The sequence below is a fragment of the Bufo bufo genome, chromosome 1 (assembly GCF_905171765.1).
Source record: "Bufo bufo chromosome 1, aBufBuf1.1, whole genome shotgun sequence".
Taxonomy (NCBI): domain Eukaryota; kingdom Metazoa; phylum Chordata; class Amphibia; order Anura; family Bufonidae; genus Bufo; species Bufo bufo.
Genome location: NC_053389.1, coordinates 203309844 through 203322040, shown reverse-complemented (window position 1 = coordinate 203322040; position 12197 = coordinate 203309844). Strand labels below are relative to the sequence as shown.

At 45.6% G+C, this 12197-nt stretch overlaps 1 protein-coding gene across 1 annotated transcript in view; it reads right to left on the bottom strand.

The window, feature by feature from the left end:
• Positions 1 to 9872, bottom strand: part of LOC120986919 (sulfotransferase 2B1-like) — a 74563-nt gene extending 64691 nt beyond the window's left edge. The window contains exon 1 of the mRNA XM_040415600.1: positions 9723 to 9872. Within this exon, the coding sequence (XP_040271534.1) occupies positions 9723 to 9864 (142 nt within the window). The 5' untranslated portion in view covers positions 9865 to 9872. The remainder of the gene's footprint in view (positions 1 to 9722) is intronic.
• Positions 9873 to 12197: the final 2325 nt, after the last annotated feature.

Genomic DNA, 12197 nt, shown 5'->3' with positions numbered 1-12197 from the left:
TTTGGATTGGATTTTTTGAAAATCGCCAGCCTGCCAGCCAATGATCGTTGCTGGCAGGCTGGGTGACGAAAATACTTCTTTTAATTTTGCCGGCCCGCTATGCGCATGCGCGGGCCGGCTTTGAGCGAAATCTCGCGTCTCGCGAGATGACGCGTATATGCGTGACTCTGCGCAGCGCTGGCCACCTCCGGAACGCAATCCTGCGTTAGGCGGTCCGGAGGTGGTTAATCAAAGATGACCAGTATATGAAACAAACGTTTTTTTAAACCGCAGTAACCAAATGCCCGTATTTGTGGGCCTAAATGTGACTGTAATCAATGCAGGTTTAATCAAAAATGACCATATATGAACAAACGTTTTTTTTTAAACCGCAGTAACCTAATGGCCGTATTTGTGGCCTAAATGTGACTGTCACCTATGCACGTGTAATCAAAGATGACCAGTATATGAACAAAAAGTATTTTTAAGCACAGTCAGCAAAAAAGCTGCATTTCTGGACTAGCAGACATGCAGATAGATAGTGCTAGGGCACTATCGTTGCATAAAATGGCTGCCGATTAGGTATTGATAGTGACAAACTGAAGTAAAAAAAAGTTTGTTTTCAGCAGAAGTTGGCTCAGTGCAGGCTTAAAAAAATTGTGCACTGCACCCACAAACCACATTGGATTTAGATCGCTGAGTAAAAAGGCAGTTCTTCTTAATATTTCTCCCTGATCTCTCCCTGACAGCAGCCGCAGCCTCTCCCTACACTAATCAGAGCAGAGTGACAGGCGGCGCTACGTGACTCCAACTTAAATAGCGCTCGGTCCACATGCTGCAGTTGGCCATCACAGCCATGCCAATAGTAGCATGGCTGTGATGGGCTTCTAGAGGCACACAGTTTAAACGCTTGTTGATTGGCTGCTGTGCAGCCTTTCAAAAAGCGCCGAACACCAAACCCGAACTTTTACGAAAATGTTCGGGTTCGGGTCCGGGTCCCGAAAAAGCTAAAGTTCGGTCGGGACCCGAACTATACAGTTCGGTTTCGCTCAACTCTAGCCGTGGGTATTGCACTGTCGTGTTCCTTTTAAATTATAAAAGAGCTGTGATTGCTGGTGGATATTGCAATCGAGGAGCTGGAATTGTTTTGAATCGAGATAAAATCGTCTCGTGGAAGTGTTGCTGTGTGTGAACTGTTCCTTACTGATGAAGTTCAAGCGCGGACCCTGATTTGCAGTTTATTATAGTTTGGAGATGGCAGCAGCAGTTGCATCAGGAGACCACAAAGTGACCCGGTAACAAGTGGGGGGCGGTGGGTGGCAAATACCATAACCCCCTGACAAAGGTGGGTGAAATAAGGAGCACTTGGCATCAGATGTGTGGCATCAGGCGGTTGCAGCATCAAAGTAGCAGCTGAGGCAGGTAGTCAGAAGAAGCCGGTCTCTTGTATCAAAGTGTTGGTGTGGCACCATGCATTATCTAGTTTGATGCATCAGGAATTGGTTGTTGGAAATCCTGGCTGATCCACGCCTGATTAATCTTGACAAAGGTCCAGTCTCTCCACATTTGGGTGGACAGGTGAGTTCTCCTTGGGGTAAATATGGCCCCCGCCGCACTAAACACCCGCTCTGATGCCACACTACTTCGCCGGGCAGGACAGCTTTTCCAGGGCAAACTCTGCTAGTTGCGGCCACAAATCCAGTTTGGCTACCCAGTAGTCTAGCGGATCTTCAATTGGGGGTTGCAGGGTGCTGTCCAAGTATGCCACCACCTGCTGGTTCAGGTTCTGCTCTACATCTAGCTGCAGCTGCTGCTGCTGGGTGTGTAGCTTCTTTACTATGCAGTAAAGAAAGCTACTCATCAGTGACTGTAGACTCAGGATGCTGCTGGTACTGCTCCTGCCACCCCACCCCTCCCCAGCAGCCATGGCAGTGGAACGTGAGCGCAGAGGGCCCCCTCGGTCAGACCTGCGAGAGGATGGACGATGGTCCAGATAGACAGCGCCAACTGACCTTCATAGATGTCTCTGTAGTAGTTCAGTTTGTCCTCCCTCTCGGCGGGTGTAAAAAAGGCCCCCATTCTGGACAGGTAGCGAGGGTTCAACAAGGTGGAGAGCCAAAAGTCATCCCACTGCCGAATAGTGACAATTCGGCTGTCACTACACAAGCAAGTGAGCATGCATCGTGCCATTTGTGGAAGTGATTCGGAGGGACTCCCTGCCTCCATCTCCACTGCATACTGCCACGGTGTGTCCGGGTCCTCTGTCTCGTCTTCCTCATCGCCCTGTAGCTCCTCTGGCTGCTCCTGCTCCTCCTGTCAGCTGAGTAGAAAAACCACCCATTTGCCTATGCTCCAATGTCCTCCTCCCCCTCCTCCTCCTCTTCCTGTTCAGCTCCCACAGGGCTCATGTGGCCGTGAGATCGAGGAGCCACTTCTCCTGTCCTTTGACCAGCCATTGTTACCAGCATCTGTTCCAGGACATGAAGCAGTGGAATGACGTTGTTCATTCCGTAGTCCTGGTGACTGATAAATAACGTGGCTTCCTCAAAGGGCCTGAGCAAATGGCAGGTGTCACGCATGGGATGCCAGTGGCTGACATCGAAGTTACACAGTGGAGTACTCCTATCCGCTTGCATCATCAAGAAATAATTGATGGTCTTTCTCTGTTCGTATAGTGGGTCTAACGTATGGAGGGTGGAATTCCAACGGGTGGATGCGTCGCATATCAGCCTATGTTGGGGGATGCCATTCTGCTGCTGCATCTCAAGGAGGGTGTGTTTTGCAGTGTACGAATGGCTGACGTGCATGCAAAGTTTCCTGGCCATTTTTAGAATGTCTTGCAGATGGATGGAAGATTTCAGGAACCACTTGACAACCAGATTGAAGACATGTGCCATGCAGGGCGCATGGCTCAGCCTTCCTTGAGGCAGCGCCGACACCATGTTCTTCCAATTTTCGGTCAGCATGGTTCTGATTTTCAATTGTTGCGGAGAAATCCAGGATTCGATTTCTTGATGCATCACACGAGCAGTTCCTCCCCTGTGTAACTCAGTTCGCCAAAGCAAACCAGGGTACAGAACAGCGTGACACCGCCGAGCCTGCACATGTGGTATGCTGGAGGGTCACTGTACTTTTCCCTGCAGTGGAGGCTTGAGGACATGGTAGAGGATGAGGAGGCAGAGGCGGACATTGTCTTAGGACCAAGGGAGTGACAACGTGGAAGCGGCGTGACCTGGCCAAGTTGCTGGTGTGGCTGTGCTGGAACCACATTCACCTAGTGGGGCTTAAAGGACATTTATTGTCCCTGACCATAGTTACAGCTCCACACGTCGGCGATGCCGTGCACTTTGGCAGACACCGACAGGCTCAAGGACTGGCCCACCTTATGTTCTACATGTGTGTGTGCAGGGCTGGTACTGCCTTTTTCGCAAAGAAATTATGGCTTGGCTCGGCACAATCCATCAGTTCTCTGAAAGGTGCAGAGTCCACCACTTGGAAAGGGAGGGACTGCAGCACCAGCAACTTGGACAGGAGCACGTTCATCTTCTGTGCCGTTGGATACATGCACGCATACTGCTGTCCTCTTTGGCAATCGCTTTCGGTGATTGATTGCTGACGGAATAACTGACGAGGATAGGAGCAGGAGCATCTGGACCACAGAAGATGGATTGACAGACAGCTCCCTTCAGAGTGGCACGTCCCCTCAGGTTACTGATGTCAGGAAATCAAGGAGATGGCTGAGCGTGGTGGACTCTAACAGCCTCCTTGATTCTCTTGAGTCAGTGTTGATAGGGTTAATGACCACTTCGCCCTTTTCTCAGGCTGTTGCTTCAGTGGTCCTTCACTTCTACCCTTTATAGTCTCTCACCCCACCCTTCTAACATGTGGTTGATACCTTCATTTGGGATTTGGCTGAGCTGGTGTGAGATCCTCTCTGGTGTGTTCTGTTCTTACCATCTCTACAGAAGTTAAGTGGTCACGTTTTTGTATTTGTTATATTCCCTGTTGTTGTATCTGGGCCTGAGACAGAGACTTCCATTCGTCCATCTGGGGAGGAATGGGTGTCTCTGGTCCTATACTTATTCCAGGGCGTTAGAGGGAAATCAGGGCCTAGGGTATCCTGCTTATGAATATTCCCCACTTCAAGGTCTATTCATATTGATAGGTGTAGTCAGGGCCTGGAGTAGGGTTTGTCTAGGAGGTGACCTGTTTCTTCCCTAGTTTTCCAGGCCCAGTTACTGTTTCCCTTCCCTCCTGGTTCAGTGTGGACCTTGACTGGCTTAAAACTGGGTGCGTGCCACTTGGTGATGTAGCGTAGCTCTGCAGGCTGACCACCACATCAGAGCCACGTTTCTCTCAGGCCACTTTATGGGTGACCTGCATATGAAGACCAGGGGCCTGGTGCCAACATTGGCACCCTGCCCACGATTCACCTTCTGCCCACATATTCTACATTGGCCATGTTGACCTCCCTCTGGCGGCTTGATTTTCCCCCAACACTATCTACTGGCTTGACTGCTACCGCCCTGCTGCTTCCGTGAACCCGTGCACCACTCTTCTGGGCAGGTAGGTTGCTGCAAAGCGGGTGGTCTACCCCATGCCCGTTTGGCTCCTGACCTCCCACTGCTGACAACCTGCTGACTACCGGCCACGCTAGTGACTTGCTGGCTCACGGGCAAGTTGCCACCCTCTTCTCCTGATGATGACGAAGCCCCTTCTTCACCCGGCTCCCAAGTGCGATCGGCTTCATCATCATCGTGTAGTGTCTGCACATCACTGATGTCCTCCTCAACGGTCTCTGAATCAGGAGCCTGACCGCTCACAACACAAGCTCCCATGCCACTCTCCTCATCACTACTTGCCTGCCTAGTGGAGGAAGCGGCGGATGTCTCCTCCAGATCTTGGCTGGGCAGTAGCTGCTGACTGTCCTCTAGTAGCTTTTCCTTGGCGAAATGTGGAGCTGAGCCCACAGGATGTAGTACTTCTCGCGGTGAGGGAACAGAAATGGCCAGAGGCAGGTTGAGGACAGGTGAGGGCACAGGGCCTGCTCCCGGGCCATACCAACTAAGGGTTGTGTCTGACGAACCCACCGACTGTTGGCTGCAGGTGGCTGATGTCACTTGGGATGACGTGGATGACGAGTTATCTAATCAAGAACCGCTGGGGTTGCTGGTCAAGACACGACCGCAAGATGACACCGAAGCTCAGTCCTCTCGCTGCGACTTCCTGATGCCACGCCCCCTAACTCTGCTGCGACCTCTGCTTGAGCCAGAAACATTCAGGCCTCTGCCACTCCTCTGTGCATGGCCTGGCACTTCTCTGCCTGACATACTTGTAGCTGAACTAAACAAATTAAACGGAAATTAAAACACCCCTAAAAGCGCAGAGTATATTTTTCTTTTTGTACTGAAATAGTCCACTAAACTCTTTCACCACAATTAATTGCAGAAATTCACTGAGAATATATATTTCTTGTCGCACTGAAATTGGCCACTATACGCTTTGACCAGAAAAAAATTTGAGTGAAGTGCATATATAGTTTTCTTGAATTACGCCCCTATACGCTTTCACCAGAAATTACTGCAGCAGTGAACTGAGAATATTTATTTCTTGTTGGATGGAAATAGGCCACTATACGCTTTGACCAGAAAAAAAATGAAAGAATCTGATTGAAGTGCGTATATATATATTTTTTTAAGTACTGAAATATGCAACTATACACTTTCAACAGAACTAGCGCAACAGTGCAGTGCGTATATATTTTTCTTTTTTTTACTGTAATATGCCCCTATACTCTTTCACCAGAAATAACTGCAACAGTGCAGTGCGTATATATTTGTCTTTTTTTACTGTAATACGCCCCTATATGCTTTCAACAGAAATAACTGCAACAGTGCAGTGCGTATATATTTTTCTTTTTTAACTGAAATGCACTCCCTATTATGCTTTCACCAGAAATAACTGCAGAAGTGAAATGCGTAATATATTTTTTCTTGTAGTACTCAATAAGATACTAAGATATAATTCTCTAAAGGCTTTTCAACATAGAACTTGGAACCTAATAACAAATAGCTGGAATGACAGAGCTGTCTAATGACTATTTGGATCCCAAAATAATTGTTCCCTGCACTTGTAGATCACTTTCCTATCAATGTCCCTAGCACCTTCTAACGTCTATCCCTGCACTAAGATGCTGTGAAATGATTCCTCCCTATCCTTTCCCTGCACTTATAAATCGTTTTTTCTGTCTTTTTTTTCCCACAATCGTTTTTCCACTTGCTGTCACTAGAGCCTTCACACGTCTGTCCCTGCACTCTGAACGCTGGAAAATGTCTGACTCTAAGATGGCTGCCGTATTTATAGGGCTGTGACATCACAGGGCGGGCTGCTGATTGGCTGCATGCAGGCATGTCAATCTGGGTGATCCCGCCTTTCCAGAGTTTCTTGCCCCATGACCTCAGTCCTCACACGTGTAGCCACTATTTTAGAAAAATTGTGATTTATTACCACGAAGCGCAAGGAAATTTGCATTTGTTGCCAATCAAATTTTTCCTTAAATTCTAAACAAATTCCTCTTCGTCAGCTTCGATTCGCTCATCTCTACTTGAACCTAGTGCAAATGTATTCACCCTCGAATGGCTCTTCAAGGAACGCATACATTGCACAGGGCACACACTTAGTGGCATAGTCCATAGAGCACATGTTTAAATGGGGATGAACAATAAAGAAAGAAGAAAACAGTAAATATGAGTTAAAGGGAACCTGTCACCTCTACTATGCTACCCTCACTGAGCATTTCTAAATGTTCATTGTGTTACCCTAAACATATAAATTACACTTTTAATTTAATTTGCAGACGAATTCAATAAGTATTATGCATTTTTGTACTTCCCACCTTTTATGTAAATTAACATGAAAGAGTCATATCTTACTTGTGTGACAAGAGAAGAGTCATATTTTCAAGCTCTGACTCTGTATATGTATCAAATAGTTTTTTTTTACACAATGAAAGCACACAGAGCTATGGGGACTGGGTATTGCAGATGTGCTAGCGGCCATCTAGCAACCCATGTCCCTTAGCTCTATACACAAAATCCCGGGGACAGGTTCCCTTAAGGTTTAGACCCCTGTCTGCTGTAATTGGAGAACTTTCTAGAATCAAGCCAATTATTTCTAATAACTTTCACATAGAACTAGTTAGATGTTAATGGTTCAGATGGTGAGGGGGGGTTCAAGTCATAGTTGCAATTGATACTAGATTCTCCCATTATCATTATTATTATAGCTTACCAACAATTATCTTTAGCCTTCATCACCAACTCCACAGAATTTCAAAATCAAAGGATTTTTTTTTGCAGCTCTGCTACTTAAAGTGAGTCAGTCATTAGACTATGCTGCAAATGAAAGTTCAGCATAATATGTGGAAATGCCTGCTCTGCTATGAACCCAAAAAGCACAAACATTTCACCATTTTTGGTTAATAGGAGCATTTGAAAAACACACAGCACAAATAGTTAAAGTGGAATTTAAGTTTCATGAAATTGATGACCGATCTTTAGGATAGGTCATAACCATCATATTGATGAGGATCTGACTCTCAGCCCCCCCCCCCCCGCACCGCCTCAAGTGAACAGCTGTTTGAAGAGGGCCACTGGTTGTGCAAGTGCTGTGTTACTGTTAAACATTTCCTGCATGCATCTCTATTGTAGCAGTATACAGCTGTCTGCCCCATTAAAGTGCCCCTTCAATATAAATTTATGAAACGCACCCCCCCCCCCCCCCCATCATCTTCCCTGCATTTCCTAACAGTGATAGATGGCTTGCTCTGTATGGAAGGTGAGGGGAAATAGGGAGAGGAAGGGGGAGCACTGTGTTAATAAATATATACTGAAAAGGAAGAAATGCAAATGAGCTAACAAGCTTTGCCTCTAAAGCCACCAGATGTAAGGCAGCTATCCTATAAGTTAATATTCAGCTCTTAAAATAAGCCTTGAGACATGACTTGGATATTAAATAAGCCAGCACCTCATCTGCAGACAGCTGCTTCAGGCTGATTGCCCCTCATCAGTGCAGGGCAGAGAGTACTGGTTTAACTGGGTAGGAGGCCTGTGTCCGAGCAAGGGGGGAACTAACTCTCCTTAGGGTGAGAGCACCTTAATCAGTGGGAGGAGACTTATAGGCCATACATGCTCCTCTGGAATTCTGGGAGGGAAGAAATGCAAATGAGCTCTTAACAAGCTTTGCCTCTAATGCCACCAGATGTAAGGCAGCTATCCTATAAGTCAATATTCAGCTCTTAAAATAAGCCTTGAGACATGACTTGGATATTAAGTAAGCCAGCACCTCATCTGCAGACAGCTGTTTCGGGGTGATTGCCTCTCATCAGTGCAGAGCAGAGAGTACTGGCTTAACTGGGTAGGAGGCCTGTGTCCGAGCAAGGGGGGAACTAACTCTCCTTAGGGAGAGAGCACCTTAATCAGTGTGAGGAGACTTATAGGCCATACATGCTCCTCTGGAATTCTGGGAGGGAAGAAATGCAGTAAATTGGTGTCCACTGTATTCTTTGATCACGACTCCTAGCCAAACAGCATATGTCTTCAATACTGTTATGACCTTGCATAGTGCATCATAGTCCATGGTTACGACCACCCTGCAATCCATCAGCCGTGGTCATGCTTGCACACTATAGGAAAAAGCTCTGGCCTCACTATAGGAAAAAGCTATGGCCTCCTCAGGATAGGTCATCAGTGTCTGATTGGTAGGCACTGGCAGCTATTTGAGAAGGCACTGGAACTTCTGTGAGCTCCTGTGTCCTTCTCTCTACTTGCCAAGCACATCGCTGTACATAGTATAGCAGCTGTTCTTAGCATTGCAGCTCAGCCTCATTCACTTCTAATGGGGCTAAGCTGGGCCTAGGCTGTGAGATGAGGAAACGGCTTTCATTGTGTGAACATTGTATTTGTTTAAATGAAGTTAAATGACTTGGACTTATATTTTGCTGTTTGGCCACAAGATGCCGCTGTTTCCTTAGCATAGCTAAAAAAAATGCATTTCTGGATTCATGTGATATTGATAACTCTCAGGGGATGGGGTAACAGCCTGGAGAGGAAGTGCCAGGCTGGCATTTACTCAGAAACACTAAGGCACATGCTACATGACCAGTTATTGGAGGGGGAATAATATAGAGTATAATAAGATTGTAAGCCATTGTGCTACACCGCAGGATAGCGGGCACCCCGCACCCATACATTTGTTCTGGATTTATAGGGTAATAACTGATAAGACGGGACTGTTTTAGTTGAGCCTGTCAGCAGGTAAGTTACCGCTCTTACCTCCTGTTCACCACAAGGATCTCAGCCTTCTGGCTGGGTGTATGTGAATTTAATTGTGTGTTACTAGCATTTTTGGTCATGCTCATTACCACATTTAAGTAAAATACTGTTTTGGCAAAAACTGGTGTTGGAGTTGCTTTCCTTGTTTGTGACTTCGCTGTATCCAAGCAAGCCTACCCCGGTACATGCTTACAAGGCCATGTGATCAATGAATGTGTTGTCACTGGCCTAGGAAAAGCTGAGTGCAGGCCTTCTCAAACAGCTGATCGGCAGGGGTCCCAGGTGTCGGACCCCCACCAATTAGATACTGATGACCTATACAGAAGATAGGTCATCAGTATTAAAGTCCCCGAAAACCCCTTTAATGCTGCAGTACTTTGTAGTGAAATGTATTCTAAGTATATTAGTTACCTGATTTGGGATATGTTACATTGAAAACATCATCATCCCGTGTTTCAAATTCCTTCCATGCATAGGTTAAGCTCTCCTCTGTGTGCACACCATAAGGCACTCTTATACCTTCAAATGTGATGTATTGTCTTGTAACTTCCATGATGATGATGACTGTGGGGGGAAAAATGTGAATTTAGAAACAAGTTAAAAATCAACAGTAATGCCCAGTCCACACTTTGTAAATTATGCTGATGCAGTTTTATATATTACACATTGTTTGTAGGGCACTTTGTAATTTCCTATAGGCCATCATGTAACATCTGGGCATAGCGTTTTTTCCTTTTAATAAATGACAACCAATAATGTGGCGATTTTGAACAAACCTACATGTGCAACCACCCTTATGTGGGTTTTATGCAGAGAATCAGGGTGGATAAAAATCTGATTTTTTTTTAAAAAATCAGATTTTTATTTTATTTTAATCAGACTTTTTTTATTTAAATCGGAATTTTTTATATAAAATGCTTTTTGAGGAAAATAGATTACCATCCAAAAGTTATTCCATCATGAAATAAAGATGTTATAACATGAACAGAGTTGAGAAAAAGACCTTAATCCTAACTTCTACAAACCTATGAATACAGAATTAACCTAATCAAACTAATATGAAAAGTTGTTATTTTAAAAATCTTTATCTACTTGCATATTATAAGTTATACCAGCAAGAATTATTTTTTATGTAGAAAACTATGATTTAAATCGTGATTTTAATCGTGATTTAAATCAGTTTGATTTAAATCAAATCCACCCTGCAGAGAATATATAGTATTCCATGCAGCTTTTTAAAGAGGACCTGGGGTTTCCTGCTGTCTGAGTTAGGGCTTGTTCACACGACCGTGCAGTGTTTTGCGGTCCGCAAATTGCGGTCCGCAAATTGCGGATCCGCAAAACACAGATGCCTTTCGTGTGCCTTCCGCAATTTGCGGAACAGACGGCCCTTTATACAAATACCTACATAAAATAGTGACAAAAATGCTGATTTCAGCGGTGTGTCACTCATGAGCTTACAGTAAGTGGTTGCTGAGAACCAGCATCATAATCATTGCAGCCCAGGCCTTGAGAAGAGCCAAATCTACCTGAGAAGAGTCCTGGTTATTCCTAATCTCCTGCACTCTCCATCTGCTGATGATTGTCAGTTCTCTCCTAGGGAGAAAGAGAGAAAACTAGGTAGAAGACAGTCAGTCATCAGCAGGTGGGCAGGGAGAGCAGGAAATCATGAATAACCAGGACTCTTCTCAGGTGGCCGTGACTCTTTTACAGGCCCAGTCTGCAATGAATGTGATGTTGGTTCTCGGCAACCACTTACTTTTAACTTTTAAATGACAGACCACTGAAATCATCTAACCTGTCTGTACTTTATACTGCCATTAGTATAGAGAGCATAAAGTTGATGACAGGTTCCCTTTAAGAGCATATGACAGTTCATCTCTAAATCAGCAATTACTGTTCTTAGTGTAGAACTTTTCTATCAGATGTGTTGCACTATAATACCTAGATCAGAAAAATAGAGCCGAGTGCCATGGAAGAAGCAATAGTGAAATTTGAGTCAGGCAGCTTCTCTATGAGATGTTTTATGTTATACGATTTTATCATGAACTGTTGTAGGTACAATAAATGCATGTGCTGTTAGAAACTTCCCTATTTGGTGCTATTTTGCTTTGCTGATCTAGGAATTCTAGTGCGACATAGAAGAGGTTCTACACTGAGAACAGTGATTGCTGATTTTGGCCTCATGCACGGGCAACATCCGTGTGGCACCCATGACGGATCGAGACCCATTCAACTTAAATGGGTCTGTGATCCGTCCGCACGGATTTTTTTGCAGTGCCGAGGCACGGACAAAAACACCACGGAAGCACTCCGTAGTGCTTCTGCGGGGTTCTGTGCCTCCGTTCCGCACCACAGCTCCGTATTGCAGACCCATTCAAGTGAATGAGTTTGCATCTGTGATATGGGGAGCACGCGGCCGGTGCCCGCATATTGCAAACTCGCTGTTTGCAGGCCAAAATACGGGTCACGGCTGGCTACGGCTGTGTGCATAAGGTCTTAGTGATGAAAAGTGCTGTACTCTTGAAGGGCTTCTGTCACCCCACTAAAGTCATATTTTTTTTTTGGGCTAGTTAAATTACTTATACTGCGATATATGAAAATATAATGGTCTTACTTACTTTGCTTCAGCAGTTTCTTATAAAAATGAACTTTTATAATATGTAAATTAGGTCTCTACCAGCAAGTAGGGCATCTACTTGCTGGTAGCCGCCGCAAAAAACGCCCCCTCGTCGTGTTGATTGACAGGGCCAGCCGCAATCTCCTCCTCCGGCCGGCCCTGTCAGCATTTCAAAAATCGTGCGCCTGTGTTCATTCTGCGCAGGCGCTCTAAGATGAGGCGGCTCGCCTCCTCAGAACTCCCTCAGTGTGCCTGCGCCGATGACA